Source organism: Aspergillus versicolor, assembly GCF_001890125.1.
Source record: "Aspergillus versicolor CBS 583.65 unplaced genomic scaffold ASPVEscaffold_2, whole genome shotgun sequence".
Lineage (NCBI taxonomy): Eukaryota > Fungi > Ascomycota > Eurotiomycetes > Eurotiales > Aspergillaceae > Aspergillus > Aspergillus versicolor.
The window spans coordinates 3927881-3942374 of record NW_024467525.1 but is presented as its reverse complement, the minus strand read 5'-3'; the positions used below and the strand labels follow the sequence as shown (position 1 = coordinate 3942374).

Sequence of the window (14494 nt, the reverse complement as noted above, 5' to 3'; positions counted from 1 at the left end):
CACCAGTTCCAAGATACAGATTACAGTATAACTATGGTTGTGCCCATTCATTTGGATACTATGTACAATGACTGAAATGGCCAACCCCGAGACATACTATTTCCCCCCAACGCGTTATGTACCGAATAGCAGATTTCCAGTCCTGGTCTATAGGAACGCCTTCCCCCGCCTTATGACGAATCCGCGATGCAGAATCAACTAGAAAAGAATAAATGGTTCAAAGGGGTGAGTGTAGACAATGATTCACCCAACCAGCAAGTTAACAATTGGAAGGGCACCTGGGGCGCAGTCCCTCGTCACCACTTCCACCCAAATTCTCATGAATGCTATGGTTCGTTATGCCAGATACCCTCTAGGATATACTAACCCTGCATTTAGCTATCCTACAGGGTTCATCTACTCTTCTAGTAGGCGTTGGACCTCTCGATGACCCGGGCATAGGAAAGACGATCCGCGTTGAGGCTGGCGATGCCATTATTTTCCCATCAGGGGTGTCGCATTGCTCAGTTGACTCTGAAGGTTATCGTTACATGGGTGTTTATCCTGAGGTTTGTGCCACCTATTCCTATGTCTTTCATGCACTAAGAGAGTGAATAAATTAGGGCGCACCAAAGTGGAAGAACGAGTATTGCAAGGACTCCAGCCGATGGGAATCGATATGTAGGGAAGCACAGCAGGTTCCTGTTCCAGAGTGGGATCCCATACGTGGACATCTAGGCCCGCTATCCAGACTCTGGTCTGGAGACTCGAAGCTAGAAACATAACTATCTGAGAAGCTTATAGACCTGTTTACGATAACTGATACCATCTAATCATTTCACCCACTCTCTGGCTACTTAATAAATCATGCAGTAGCAGACGTAATCCCCCCGTCCACTACGATCTTCTGCCCTGTGATATACCTACTCTGGCCACTCGCCAAAAACAACACCGCCATCGCAATATCCATCCCATCACCCATCCTCCCCGTCGGCACAGCATTATGCCTCTTCTCAATAAACCCCTCCAAATTACCCTGCGCGTACTTCTCCGCTAGAACCGTCACAAGCGGCGTATGCATAAGACCCGGAACAGCAACATTCAGCCGGATCCCCTTCGCAGCATAAATCACAGCCGTGGCTTTCGTGAACTGGATCACACCGGCTTTTGTGGCAGAGTACGCGACCTGTGGTTTGCCGATGTAGCGTAGACCTGCAATGGACGAAATATTGACTACGGCGCCGCTACCCTGGTTTTCCATCACGGGCAGAATATGGTGGCATGTTAGGTAGACGGATTTGAGGTTGATGTCTGTTTGATCGTCCCAGACTTTCTCGGTCAGTTCGACGGGGTCGCCGCGTTCAGATCGACCGACATTGCTGTGTAGTTAGCAGTGGATCTCATTTAAGATCCATGTCCAGATATTCCAGCACCGGGTAAGTGTTTACTTACTTCACGAGAACGTCAATCCGGCCGTACTTCGCAAGACATTCATCGACAGCACGCTTAACGTCCTGGTCTTGCGTTACGTTTGCCTGTGTGACGGTAATATCACCGCCTTCTTCTGCCTGGACACGCTTCTGTGTGCGCAAGGCAGCATCTAGATTCAGGTCGCAGCCAAAGATCTTTGCGCCTTGATGTGCCATAAGCCGAGCTATTGAGGCTCCATTTCCCCACATGGTGAGACTGGGATCGCCGGACTGGCCGACTCCGGTTACTGAGTATCAATTAGCATTGATTAATTGGGAGGGGTTTGTGACATACGGAAAACGACTTTGTCTTTTAGGTCTGGGTATGTTGCGAGCTGTGGGTCGGGATTTGGATGTGTGGTTGCCATCTTGGACTTGTGTTTTTATCGCAGAGTTAAGTCAGATTTGGATGTTATTTTAGGATTGATATTTCTGGCTGGCATCAAAGAGCCAAGCTGTGCTTGAGGGGTACTGTTATATAAGTAGATGTGAGGTCTCGGAGAAGTATCCGGGCAGTTCAACCTGAATGGACGTACCCATAGAATACTAGCAGGAGCACACAACTGTTCGTAAATAGATTTAGGTAGAGAGGCAACTGTCAGAGACCTTCTAACTGCACAATGTCCATAGTAGTGTATCAAATGATGAGCAACCGAGTTGAACGAAATATTGCCTCGCTCCTAACTGCCAAACTGAAAGCTGGATAGCCCACCCCACTAAACAAATAGCTCCGGCAAAGTGGAGGTTCTATTAGCATGGGTAATAAATTTGGTGTTACGTGGGACGCCGGAAGTCCATTCCATTTTAAAAAGCTGGGGGTTTATACTAGAACTTAGGAACTATCCGTGCACTGAAGACTCATACCCTATCAAGTCTGGATCACAGGCTATCATACGGATAAGATGTCACTACGAGGTAGTACACTCGCTTACTGTTATGAACAGGCCAGAATGTACTATGATAAATTGTAATATCTAGACGACTGCCTCTACAAAGATGCCCTATGAACGACGTTGACATTCCCCGTAATAACCGTCTTCATGTTCAAGTAGTCCTCTATGCCATACTTGCTTCCCTCGCGGCCTAGACCAGAGTGCTTGACACCACCGAACCTGTATTTGTTAGCAGTATGTTCAACCATAGACAAAATAGAGGCACTCACGGAGCAGCTGCATCTGACACAACCCCAGTGTTCACCGCAACCATCCCAAAGGAGAGAGTCTCTGTAACGCGCGCAACACGGTTGACGTCTTGCGAAAAGACATAAGATGCCAGACCTACATCACACTTGTTTGCGATATCGACGACTTGGTTCTCGTCGTCAAAGCTGAGGATCGGCGCAACAGGGCCGAATATCTCTTCCTCCATTAGTCGCATGTCTGTCGTGACATTTGTCAAGATGGTGGGCTCGATGAAGTTAGGTCCTAAGGGAAGCTATTAGCACCAACCAGAATCCAGTTGGATAAACGTACCAAGATCAGACCGCCGTTTTCCTCCAACTTCAACTTTAGCACCAGTCTTGACAGCATCTGAAATAAGAGACTCCACCCGGGCAGCAGCCGCAGCAGTAACAAGCGGCCCATGAGTAGTACTGCTATCAAACCCAGACCCAACCTGGAATCCCTTTACAACCTCCTTAAGCTTACGCACAAACTCCTGATAAACGCCCCTCTGAACAAAAATCCGATTCGAACAAACACAAGTCTGCCCCGACGACTTGAACTTACTCGCAACCGCTGCCGCAACCGCAATATCCAGATCTGCATCCTCAAACACAATAAACGGCGCGTTCCCACCAAGTTCAAGGCTGAGTTTCTTCAACGTGTCACTAGACTGGTTCATAAGGATCTTACCAACGCGAGTCGAGCCCGTGAATGAGATCTTGCGCACGGTATTCGACGCGCACAGCGTCTGCCCGATTATAGGTGTATTCTCCAGGGCCGTGATACTGTTGACCACGCCCTTGGGAACACCAGCCCGTTCACCAAGAACCAGCAGCGCATTCGCAGTGAACGGCGTCTCGCCTGCCGTTTTCACAACCGCCGTACAGCCAGCTGCAAGAGCAGGTCCGAGTTTGCGGGTTATCATCGCAGCAGGGAAGTTCCACCTACACCTCTATTAGCATCTGCACCGAGTATAGTTAGGGGGCGCATACGGCGTAATAAGCCCAACAACACCCACAGGTTCCTTCAGCACCGAAACCCTAAACCCAGGCTGCGAGTGCGGCACAACGTCACCATAAACCCTTGGCGCCTCCTCGGCAAACCACTCCAAGAAACTCGCGGCAAAGAGTACCTCGCCTGCTGCATCGGGGCCCGCTTTGCCGTTTTCCCAGGTAATGAGGGTCGCAAGGTCCTCTTTGTTCTGGATAACCAGTTCGTACCATTTGCGCAGGACGCGCGAGCGGTCGCGGCCTGTGCGGGTGCGCCAGGCTGGGAGGGCTGCTGAGGCGGCGCGGATGGCCTGTTCGGTGTCTTGGGGGGTTGATTCGGGGCATGTTCCTATTAGGGCGTTGCTTGCGGGGTCTATATCCATTAGAACTGCAATATCTATAAAAGGAGGGTAATACCGTAGACGTCGAATGTCTTTCGCGATGCGGACTCGACCCAGTGGCCGCCGACATAGTTCTTGCCTATGAAGAGCGAGGGATCGTTGAGTTTGGGTGCAGCCATTTTCAATAGCTTGGAAGGCATAATGCAATTCTGAAATGTGTTGGGATATCACATATATTTGCAGCCCATTGTATACTCTTGATTCTCCAATGACGAGCTGCGACGGTTTAGGAAGGCGACTGCGAGACTCAATAAAGCAGCCCCGAGCGAGACCCACAGGCGGGGTATTTGGAGTATTGAGTATTGGAGTATTGATATCAGTATTGATATCTCTTGGGAAGGAAACCAGATAAGTGCAGACATTCGTAGTCAAGTCCACTCCTCTCCTCAATATCTCAACTGAATAATCTGTTCATCATGCCCAAGACAGTCGAAACAGTGGATCTCTCCCACACCGCAGGCCTCTACTACGGCCCTGCCACAATTTCCAGTGGAAAAGTGCTGCACATCTCCGGCCAGCCAGGGAGCACCAACTCCGGCCACGTCCCAGACGACTACGAGTCCCAAATCCACCTATGCCTGTTCAACCTGCGAAAGCTGATCATCGCAGCGGGGGCCGACATCAAAGACATCGCAAAGCTCAACGTCTACATCGTCAACTACGACGCCGGCAACCGCAAGCATGCCCGCCCCATCCAACGTTTCTTCGGCAAGCACCGACCAGCGCAGACTCTTGTTCCTGTGCCCAAGCTTGCTGTCCCGAGCTGGTTGATTGAGATTGATGCGGTTGTTGCACTCCCCGAGCAGCCTTCTATCCCTCCGGCTCTCCCTGCTGCGACCGAGACTGCTGATGTCGTGGTTATCGGCGCCGGTCTAGCTGGACTTACTGCCGCGCATGAAGTTATTCGAGCCGGTCTGTCTTGCATTGTCCTCGAAGCCCGAGACCGGGTTGGCGGAAAGACATGGAGTCAGTCTACTGCCGATGGAAAGGGGGTCATTGACGTGGGCGCTGCCTGGATCAACGATACCAACCAGAGCAAGGTCTACGCGTTGGCGAAGCGGTATGGCGCCGAGATGATCGTGCAGAATACCCAGGGTAATGCAGTGATTGAAGATTCTGATGGGAATGTGTCCCCGTTTGCGTATGGGGAGTTGCCAAATGTAAGCCCACCAAATTAATACCAGTAAACTACGTCAAGTTAACAGCTACAGTTCGACGAAGCGACAAAGAAAAACGTCGCCGATATAAGAGACATGTGCGAGGCAGACTGCCAGGCCCTGGATACCTGGCGACCGAAGGACACAGTCCTCGATGCCCTAACCTTCGAGGCATATCTTCGCTCTCGCGGCGCAAGCAAGACAGCCCTGGCCACAGCAACAGTGTGGACGCGCGCAATGCTCGGTCTTGAACCCAGCGACGTCTCGGCACTTTATTTCCTCAACTACTGCAAATCAGGCGGTGGTCTGCTCCAGATGCGCTCCGACCGGAAGGACGGCGGACAGTATCTACGGATCCGCGGGGGCACGCAGACATTCGCAAAGGGCCTCGCCGGTTCTCTTCCCGACAATGTCGTTCGTCTGAACAGTCCCGTCCAATCTATAATCCAAGAGAGCGGTCGGACTGTCAAGATCCAGGCATCCGGTGTCGTCTATTCAGCGCGGAAGGTCATAACGACCGTCCCCGGCCCAGTCGTTAAGAATATCTCATTCTACCCACCCCTCCCACCCGTGAAGCGCGCATGGACCGAGTCGCTATACTACGGGTACTACACCAAAGCGATGATGGAATTCAAGGCTCCCTTCTGGATAGACCGTGGGTTCTGCGGTCTCACACAGTCCTTCATCGGTCCTGCCGGCGTTATCCGCGACAGTTCCATCCCGCAGGACCACAAGTTCGTCCTGACCTGCTTTATGGGCGGCGAGCCAGGGCGCGCATGGGCTTCTCTTTCCACCTCCGAACGAGAGAAGCATCTACTAGCCCAGATAAGCAAGCTCTACGGAGCCGATGCGGAAAGTCAGTTTGTGCGCATGACGGCGTACGAGTGGCCGAATGACGAGTTTGCCGGGTTTGGGTGTCCCTGTACGTCGCTTCCACCTGGTGTATTGGATTCGCTGGGTGGTGATGCGTTGAGGGCGCCGGCTGGCAATGTGCATTTTGCGGGCACGGAGACGGCGGGCGAGTGGAAGGGGTATATGGAGGGGGCTGTGAGGAGTGGGGAGCGTGCTGCAGAGGAAGTTGTTAGGGATTTTAATCCGCCTGTTGTTGCTAGGCTGTAGACGCCATAGTATCTATAGTCTAAATGCTATTCTTTATTGTCTATTGCGGCTTGGATTATAGTGGCAATGTAGGGTTGCCCACTTCAACGATACACATAAAGTAAATAGTATGTAAGCAGAAAGCTGATTAAGTTGATAAGTAACATTATCATCTGCGATTGGAAATACTTGAGAATTTGGTAGTCGCTCATGATGCGCAGAGTACAATCAGGCAGGCGACGCCGAAGAACAGGAAGGCCGGAGCGAGACCGCGCCACTGCGGGGTCTCCAATTTACCAGAGCTATATGAAGAAACCCTTCTGTCCACTTTTCCTTTCTCCCTTGCATCTTAATCTACATCCATTGTAACAGATATGACTGTCAGCAAGAGCAGAATCCTCATCGTCGGCACCGGCGGCATCGGCACCGTCTCCGCGTACTCGCTCGAACGAGGCGGCGCTGCGGAGGTCACAGCAGTGATGCGCTCAAACTACGAAGCTGCTGTGAAGAAGGGAATCGATATTGACTCCGTGCAGTACGGCCAGGTCAAAGCGTGGAGGCCAACAGCCAGTAAGGCCACCTAAACCTATACATATAAAGCTATATACTAACATAAAAAGTCGTCAAATCCGTCCCCGACGTTTCAAAGGAGAATATTCCCCCCTTCGACTACATCGTCGTAACAACAAAAAATATTCCAGACGCACCACCGACAGTCTCCGACCTAATCGCGCCCGCCGTAACCCCAGGCAAAACAGCCATAGTGCTATCCCAGAATGGCCTCAACATCGAGAACCCCCTAATCGAGCGCTTCCCCACAAACCCCCTAATCAGCAGCGTCGTCTACACAGGGGCAACAATCACCGGCCCAGCAGCCGTCTACCACGACGACGATGAGTGCCAGAAGATCGGCGCATTCGTGAACCCTGCCGTCCCTGCGAGTGTTGCAGATGAGGCAGCGCAGCGCTATGTGCAAATCTTCAACCCTAGCGGTGAACTAGAGATAATCTACGAGCCAGACGTGGCGACGACGCGCTGGCGCAAGATCGCATACAACGGGAGCATGAACCCCGTCGCGACGATTCTGGGGATGGACACGCCGCGCATGCGCATGACGGTGCATGTCATCGATGACCTGATCTTGCCTATAATGCGGGAGGTGGTTGAGATCGCGAAGGCTTGTGGAGTGACGCTTCCTGAGGAGAAGGACCTGGCGCATGCGATACTGCACCAGGATCCGAATGATACGGCGTTTAAGCCCAGCATGTGTCAGGACTATGAGAAGGGGAATTTGATGGAGATTGAGAATATTTTGGGCGAGCCGCTGAGGGTGGCGGAGAGGGTTGGTGTGCCGGCGCCGAATTTGAGGATTGTTTATAGCATCATGAAGGGGTTGCAGGTTAGGGTTAAGGAGAGTAAGGGGCTGTGGGAGGCTACTTTTCAGCCGGGGAATCCGTATGTGTAGTTTTATTTGATTATGATGTATTTAGAATGATATTCACATACTGGTTCAATAAGTTTTAGCATCTACATTGGTTACTCAGTTCAGACAGCAAAATGACCTACCTATGCTCGTAGCGTGAGACTCCACGAGACTGGAAAATCAAGAGTGTCCAATTTCCAGACCAGCAGATAACATCATACTCCGTGTCAAGGACGTCCGGCATCGCCTTCCCCAATTTCAAATCCAGCTTGGAACCACGCAGCGGGGTAAATCGTATCCACCGATCGATAAACGAGTGGATCCTCGATCTGTCTATCCAAGTCAAACAAGGCAGCCCACAGCGAAGCGCCTTTCTCCAACACACGGGGCAGCCGACGGCGAGTATCAAACAGCAAGACATTCCGACGCCACTTGAATTACTCATACTCCTGATCCAAGATTGCAAACGTATGACTAGGACGGGAGATTAATACTACCCAGATCGCTCTATCTTATCTTCAACCTACCCATATCATAACTTATCCAAAATGTCTACAACCACTACCATGGAAGCAACGCCTATTGCGCAGCCTCAGATACAGGAAAAGCTCAATGAGCAAAAGAGCTCCAGTTATCCAACCCAGAACCTCGCCGTCGCTACAGGCGGCTACATCTTCCCCGGTATCCCCAAGATAACAGACCCCTACAAGAAGCGCCAGTGGCAGCTCGAGCACATGGCGGGCGCATTCAGAGTCTTCGCCCGCAAGGGCTTCACCGAGGGAACAAGTGGGCATATCAGCGTGCGGGACCCGGTTGAGCCGGACACATTCTGGATTAACCCGTAAGTCAAGTCTAGTATTCTTTGACTCCTTGTATAGGTGAATGGGCTAACTAACTTGAACAGCCTCGGCAAGCATTTTGGCATGCTAAAGGCCAGCGATATGGTACATATCAATGAAGCAGGCCAAGTCATCGGGGGTAACAGAGTCGCTATAAACGCCGCCGGCTTCGTGATCCACAGCGCCATCCACCGCGCACGGCCCGACATCCACGCTGCATGCCACATGCACTCGCCGAACGGAAAAGCGTGGTCGACGTTTGGCCGGCCCGTTGATATTATCAACCAGGACTCGTGCAACTTCTACGGCACGCAGGCGGTGTATACGAACTTTGGCGGGGTGGTTATTGAGGATGAGGAGGGGAAGAGGATTACTGATGCGCTTGGGGAGAAAGGTAGGGTTATGTTCTTGCAGAATCATGGGCTGCTTACGACTGGTGGGACGGTGGATGAGGCTGCGTATCTGTTTACTTGTCTTGAGAGGACTTGTGAGGTGCAGTTGAAGGTGGAGGCGGCGGGGTTGGAGAAGAAGTTTATTAGCAAGGAGGCTGCTGAGTTTACGGCTGCGGCTAATGCGGATCCGGTATGCTCTTCCCTGCTGAAGTTTACCAATGGAGTTATGGCTAATGAGGTCAGGAAACGCTGTATACGGAGTTTCAGCCGGACTTTGAGTATGAGATTTGGAAGTCCAAAGGGGAGCTATGCAAGGGGGAGTAAACCCTGTTAATCGCCGTCTGGCTTCTCCCTGGGATTAAGTCTAGTTAACTGTTATTTGCTAAATGAATTTCCTTGTCGATAACGTGTCGGTGTTATACACGATGCCGTAAAGACGTGAGACCCTCCGAGGTTGGAAAATATTTAAGATTTACCTGTTATCACTCTCGTCGCAGAAATAAATACTTTTTAAATAATAGTATTACAAGTACATCTCGGAAGTCCAAGTCAAGAGAAACCTCAATGTATATCAACAGCTATCGAGAACCAAAATAACAAGCACGATCAATCACCCAATATCAAACCCAGCAAATATCCAGATAAACCAGTATTCAACTTCAATCTTCCCCTTCTTATCTACGAATTTGAATTATCCTCACAAGTCCAAGGCCTCGACCCTCCCCCAGCACTAAGGGACTGCATAATCCCGACAATCGACCCATAAGTCCCAGCAACAGTCATAAAGGTCCCAGAGACGATAACAAACCCCGCCCAGGCCGCAAGAAGCATCCACAACCACGGCCTATCCGTCGTCTTGCGCTGGTGCCAGTTATCGTAGAACCACATACACCCAGTAGGTTGGTAGGCCAGGAACGCACCCAGCAAGGCGCCGACAAGCGAGACGAGGTCGTTGAAGACCGGGATCCCGCTGGCGATTATATATGCGATGACCGTGCAGCTGAATGTGCAGGCTATCCAGGTTGTCCAGTGGATTAGGGAGTTGGAGGTTAGATGTGCTGAGCCGCGCAGAATGCGGACGAAGAAGTATTTGCTTGGGAGCTGTTCCTGTCAGAGTACTGTGGTGTTTAGAGGTGGGACACGTACATGTATCACGATAGTCGTTGTAGCGATTAGGCCGGGCAAGGATAGGCCATAGGCGATTTTCTTAATCAGAGTACCTGCAGACCCTAGGGCAGGAGAGGCGACCATGGTCCCGCAGTAGTAGTAAACCACAACACCAACGACGAGATACAGCAGAGTCGAGCCGAGCTGACTGATAACGAGAGCGCGGGTAAAGTACCGCGGGTCGCGCATTTCTGCTGCGAGGGAGAAATACGCTGGTGTGGCGGAGCAGGCGAATAATAATGTTGACACTGCCGAAACGCCTTCTGCGAAGGAGGGATAGTTTATGATTTTGTAGTCCGAAGACCAGCCTGGGGGTGCAGTTGAGGGACCTCCTTGAATGCCGACAGCGATTGTGACGACGAGGACTAGAAGTGTCAGTCAAGGCCTGAACTGGGGTAGGGTGTACAGACCAGATGTAACAATGCAGCCGAGACCAACCCATGCTATCCAGCTTATCCTCCCCAGTGTACGGATACTCGCCAGAAGGAACCCAGCAAGGGCAGCCACGACAACAAAGGCAGCGGTGCATGTTCCGTGGGATGAGATGGCATTCAAGCCGATAGAGAGGCCTAGGATACCAGACCCGGCAACAAATATCCAGTCTTATAAATTAGTATTCACGAGCATGGTGTATAGGAAGCTGGCTCTGGTGCCACTCACATAGACTAAATGCCAGTCCAAAGACCTCTCGACCAGCTCTTCCAAACATCAATCCCCCTGCATCATCCATTCCATACACTTCACGATGATTGAGCTTGAATATACCAACCATATAGCTTGTCCACGTTGCTATTCCGGCCACGACGCAGAGAAGTATCACGCCCGGCACCACGCCCACCTTGTCGAAGACAGCGGGGATAGAGAGGACACCCAGACCAATCTGTGTTTTCATCATCAGGGCAACCGTTCCTAGCCAGCCGACCTGTTTACATTAGTATTGCACTCTAGTAGACATCAATATGGCGAAGGACCTACGCTGCGGTAGTTGGGTCCATCTCCGGTGACCTCACCAAAGACTGGGTCATAGGTAGTATCATTCTCTGTGAGCTTTCCAGGCTCAACATCCAATGTAGGTGTATGGATAGTGTTGTCCGTTTTGGCCTTCTCCAGACCAATATCGCCAGACATGGAAGCCATATGTTCTGCGTCTTCGAGGTGCTCAATGTCACCGGGGTTCGCTTCTTTTCCACCCATGATGTTGGATTCGTGTAGTCCTTTTACGTTAGATGGTTTGTCGAGGGAGTTGAAATCTATTACCAAACAGACTGCTCCTATCTTCTTATCAGCGAGAGGCGGATACGCAGGATAACCCCCAGAAAGTAGGGCAGCTAGCAAGGTCGATATCTCAGGTATATTTACTGTGGGCCTGTGGAAGAAGACACCAGTTACCGATTGGTGATTACAACGCCGGCACCTTGGAGGTATGCAGAGAGTCTCAGAATATAGAGATAAGCGGTTTTAGGGGCATGTTGTTGGCCAATCGGCATAGCTTCAAAAGGTGAGATTCAAATGAAGCAGGCGACAGCGATATCTTGGAACGGACCCATCCGGGGAACTTGGCCTGGGGAAGGAGGCATATTGTGGGGAAGGAAACGCCGAGTAAGTGACTGCGGCATTGTAACTGTGAGCTTCTTAGTTTTGTCTTGCACTGTCATTGCAGGCCGGGTGGCTTATTAGGTATTAGATTAAGGGCTAGTATACGATGGCTTTTTACGACGCTCCAACCCGTCGCATGGGATGTATTCCATAGCAAGCAAATATGATTCACGGGGCGCTTATGGTTCTAGTGATCTAGGAATTCTCGTACGTGGAGTATATGCTGTTATAGCAATTCAGCGACTCCCGCTCCAGACTCTCCATATCTCTTCCCCTGAACCTCGTCGGATCCAGCGCCTTCTTCAGTGCCACATCCACTTCCTCTCCCTTAAGCAAGCTCGTCAAGAACTTTGCTGACCCACCAGCATGTGTAACCCAAACCCCCGCCGCCAAGTACAGCCCCTTCACGTCCGGAACCTCCCCAATCAATGGCATATTGTCCGGTGTCATAGAGAATATTCCATTGAACTTTTCCCTAACCCTCAGATTGGTCTTCTCAGGTACCAACTTCACCGCACGATCCAATGCCGTATCAAACTCGTCAACCCAGTTTCCGATAGCGGTGCCTCCTGGCTTCGCAGCGAGAGGCTTATGGTCGTATGAGCCGAGTCCGAAATAGGTACCGTGATCTCGAACATAAACATGATGCTCTGGGTATCTGACAAAAGGAGATGTGTACACCTTCGGCTCACGCACTTCACCATACATATAGGGGTGCGCGACTGGGATAACTGGAATGGGGATATCAAAGTCACATAAGGACTTGGCCCAGATACCAGTAGCCAGGACAACTCTCGGCGCGTGGATGAATCCCTTTGAAGTCATAACTCCGGTCACTTTGTCTCCATCCCGTCGAATCTCCGAGACATCGGCTTCCAGGAACTGAACGCCTGTATTCTGAGCTTCGGACTGAAAGAATGCAGTAACGGTCGCCGGATTGGCAGTCCCATCTGCTGGAAAATGTAGTGCCGAAACATACTCCTCCTTCACGAGATCGGGTGCAATCTCCGCTGCCCTTTGGATAGAAATCAACTCTGCTTGCAGTCCTCTTGCCCTGGCAGTTTCCTGTCTCCATTTGAGATTCTCGACTGCGGCACTGCTTGTCGCGACTTCGAGTCCGCCGACATGGTCGAACCCCCCAGGGACCTTAGAGTACTCCCTCACACTGTCGACAGCAAGCCGGGTCAGGACTTCAGACTCGTTGAATTGGCCCACGAAACCCGGTGCATAGCCTGTTGAGCCGGTGAGGCGGGAAATGGATCGTTCAGCGACCGTTATCTTTTTTTCATCACTAGAAGAAGAGAGGAAATAGGCCAGGGCAGAGCCGAAAATGCCCGCTCCAATAATGACAATGTCGGAAGATTTCTGTGTTGACATATCGTGCTCCTTCTGGCTTATATGGATACTGAGTCCTACTTGTTCAACGGGGTCAAGGTGGCTCTTAAGCTTGTGCCAAGACAAACTGAACTGGACGCGTCAGTCGATCTTGCAGCTTAACCATGTTCTGGATAGTGGTCGCTTATTCACGGCAGTGGGGTGGCTGAGAACATTACCGGTCCATTCGAGGGGTTCATTCGGGAGTGCGATGGGGAAATACGAGGTGCGCCCTTTGGAAGACATGAGCGTCATCCTCAACGCCACAATTGGTCGTTACCCTAGTCTGAGAGTGTACTTTATGGTGAGGGCTCCGGCCAACTATACTTAAATCGGTTGACAATTTGAACTTAGTATGAATGCATCGAATGGGGTAATATGATCCTTGAGTCACTCTCGCGTATTATTATGACGTAGCTACAGGTTCAGTTAACAGTCCTCCACCCCTGCGGTGCCCGCCCTACTATGTACAAGTACAATGGTTTCCTACATAAGAGCCACCATGAGGGATCCAATGAGACCACCCACGGCAATTCCGGCGGGTCTGTTCAGCGCAGCAGCACCAGTGAACTCAGGGTCCGGGGTTGGGCTGCTCGAGGACTGAAGGCATCAGTTAGCAGGTTGATACTAAGTCGGAATAAATACAGAGAAGCTTACCGAGCTTCCCGGGGTCGTCGTAGCAGGAGTAGTCACTGTAGGAATCACAGGGGTGGAGCTCACAGTAGTGCTCGAGTCGGTAGTCTCAGAAGCCGAAGTCGACTCTGTCGCAGACTCGGTGGGAGTACTGCTTGACTCGGCCTCGGAGCTCGTTTCAGTGGCAGTCTCCGAGGCAGAGGAAGAGCTAGACGAGCTGGATGAGCCCTCGACCGGGGTCGCGTCAAGCCCGCATTCCTCCGCGGCCGATGAGACCGAATTCCCATAGTACTTCCAGATATCGAACTCGAGGGCGCAGTCCAGGCAGTCGTTCAGCTTGGTCTTGAAGTCGCTTTTGTCGCAGTACCCATCCGAGCGGGCGTCGGTGATAATGCCGCCTGTTGGAAGCAATGCATTAGATCAGTTGTTTGGTTTGACTATTTCCGTTACTCACCGCAGTTGGCATGACATTCGTAGGCAGGAGTGCCTGGTTCCTGGCGCTTGTGCAAGGGCACGAATTCAGGGTACTCGAACGCACTAGCACCGGCGAGGATGCAGGCAATGGAAACAGCGATGAATTTCATAATGAAAGGATTAATACACTGGATGTCGAAGGAAGAATATCAGACAATTAACCAGGAGTGAAGATCTCGATGTACCTGAGAGGAGGCCGCTTTTATAGCTCTCTTTGGCCGGCAAAGGGGAGATCGCTTACCTCCCGGGCCTGGACTCCCAGCCAAGGAAGTATCGGAGCATCTTTATTAGCTCAATATCGGTGTCTCAGTGCCACAAGCCAGAATACAGCATTTCGCAG

General features: G+C 51.3%; 9 protein-coding genes across 9 annotated transcripts; 4 read left to right on the top strand and 5 right to left on the bottom strand.

Annotated features, from left to right (window-relative positions):
- Positions 1-186: 186 nt before the first annotated feature.
- On the top strand, positions 187-764 carry ASPVEDRAFT_80937 (cupin domain-containing protein; the record flags this gene model as incomplete). The annotated part of the gene is made up of 4 exons (XM_040816950.1): positions 187-225; positions 274-331; positions 379-548; positions 603-764. The coding sequence occupies 4 exons, from the start codon at positions 187-189 to the stop codon at positions 762-764; spliced, it is 429 nt and encodes a 142-aa protein (XP_040665088.1).
- An 80-nt stretch (positions 765-844) lies between these two features.
- ASPVEDRAFT_50800 (SDR family NAD(P)-dependent oxidoreductase) lies at positions 845-1816 on the bottom strand (the record flags this gene model as incomplete). The annotated part of the gene is made up of 3 exons (XM_040814367.1): positions 845-1358; positions 1432-1696; positions 1744-1816. 3 exons carry the CDS (start codon positions 1814-1816, stop codon positions 845-847), a joined length of 852 nt encoding a protein of 283 aa, XP_040665087.1.
- A 620-nt stretch (positions 1817-2436) lies between these two features.
- Positions 2437-4120, bottom strand: ASPVEDRAFT_124797 (NAD-dependent succinate-semialdehyde dehydrogenase; the record flags this gene model as incomplete). Its single annotated transcript, XM_040806217.1, has 5 exons — positions 2437-2560; positions 2611-2872; positions 2921-3555; positions 3604-3973; positions 4018-4120. 5 exons carry the CDS (start codon positions 4118-4120, stop codon positions 2437-2439), a joined length of 1494 nt encoding a protein of 497 aa, XP_040665086.1.
- A 218-nt stretch (positions 4121-4338) lies between these two features.
- Positions 4339-6316, top strand: ASPVEDRAFT_187380 (putative flavin-containing amine oxidase). The gene is made up of 2 exons (XM_040809004.1): positions 4339-5161; positions 5213-6316. The coding sequence occupies exons 1-2, from the start codon at positions 4418-4420 to the stop codon at positions 6275-6277; spliced, it is 1809 nt and encodes a 602-aa protein (XP_040665085.1). The 5' UTR covers positions 4339-4417; the 3' UTR covers positions 6278-6316.
- Positions 6317-6630: 314 nt separating this feature from the next.
- On the top strand, positions 6631-7721 carry ASPVEDRAFT_123919 (ketopantoate reductase family protein; the record flags this gene model as incomplete). The annotated part of the gene is made up of 2 exons (XM_040806135.1): positions 6631-6826; positions 6877-7721. The coding sequence occupies 2 exons, from the start codon at positions 6631-6633 to the stop codon at positions 7719-7721; spliced, it is 1041 nt and encodes a 346-aa protein (XP_040665084.1).
- Positions 7722-8040: 319 nt separating this feature from the next.
- ASPVEDRAFT_163168 (uncharacterized protein) lies at positions 8041-9353 on the top strand. Its single transcript, XM_040808613.1, has 3 exons — positions 8041-8520; positions 8584-9100; positions 9154-9353. Exons 1-3 carry the CDS (start codon positions 8228-8230, stop codon positions 9232-9234), a joined length of 891 nt encoding a protein of 296 aa, XP_040665083.1. The 5' UTR covers positions 8041-8227; the 3' UTR covers positions 9235-9353.
- Positions 9354-9588: 235 nt separating this feature from the next.
- ASPVEDRAFT_126257 (uncharacterized protein) lies at positions 9589-11205 on the bottom strand (the record flags this gene model as incomplete). Its single annotated transcript, XM_040806348.1, has 5 exons — positions 9589-10017; positions 10051-10442; positions 10488-10679; positions 10738-10999; positions 11053-11205. 5 exons carry the CDS (start codon positions 11203-11205, stop codon positions 9589-9591), a joined length of 1428 nt encoding a protein of 475 aa, XP_040665082.1.
- Positions 11206-11744: 539 nt separating this feature from the next.
- Positions 11745-13239, bottom strand: ASPVEDRAFT_38744 (NAD(P)/FAD-dependent oxidoreductase). Its single transcript, XM_040811772.1, has one exon. It carries the CDS (start codon positions 13048-13050, stop codon positions 11869-11871), a length of 1182 nt encoding a protein of 393 aa, XP_040665081.1. The 5' UTR covers positions 13051-13239; the 3' UTR covers positions 11745-11868.
- A 294-nt stretch (positions 13240-13533) lies between these two features.
- Positions 13534-14264, bottom strand: ASPVEDRAFT_26134 (uncharacterized protein; the record flags this gene model as incomplete). Its single annotated transcript, XM_040809865.1, has 3 exons — positions 13534-13647; positions 13705-14078; positions 14135-14264. The coding sequence occupies 3 exons, from the start codon at positions 14262-14264 to the stop codon at positions 13534-13536; spliced, it is 618 nt and encodes a 205-aa protein (XP_040665080.1).
- Positions 14265-14494: the final 230 nt, after the last annotated feature.

What these genes read in the sequence shown, in the direction of transcription:
- ASPVEDRAFT_187380 (XM_040809004.1), top strand. Translation starts at nt 4,418, where the DNA reads ATGCCCAAGACAGTCGAAACAGTGGATCTCTCCCACACCGCAGGCCTC. An exon ending in CGTATGGGGAGTTGCCAAAT is followed by an intron (nt 5,162 to 5,212) that starts GTAAGCCCACCA and finishes TAACAGCTACAG; the next exon opens with TTCGACGAAGCGACAAAGAA.
- ASPVEDRAFT_163168 (XM_040808613.1), top strand. Translation starts at nt 8,228, where the DNA reads ATGTCTACAACCACTACCATGGAAGCAACGCCTATTGCGCAGCCTCAG. An exon ending in GACACATTCTGGATTAACCC is followed by an intron (nt 8,521 to 8,583) that starts GTAAGTCAAGTC and finishes TAACTTGAACAG; the next exon opens with CCTCGGCAAGCATTTTGGCA. An exon ending in CTGCGGCTAATGCGGATCCG is followed by an intron (nt 9,101 to 9,153) that starts GTATGCTCTTCC and finishes TAATGAGGTCAG; the next exon opens with GAAACGCTGTATACGGAGTT.
- ASPVEDRAFT_38744 (XM_040811772.1), bottom strand. Translation starts at nt 13,050, where the DNA reads ATGTCAACACAGAAATCTTCCGACATTGTCATTATTGGAGCGGGCATT.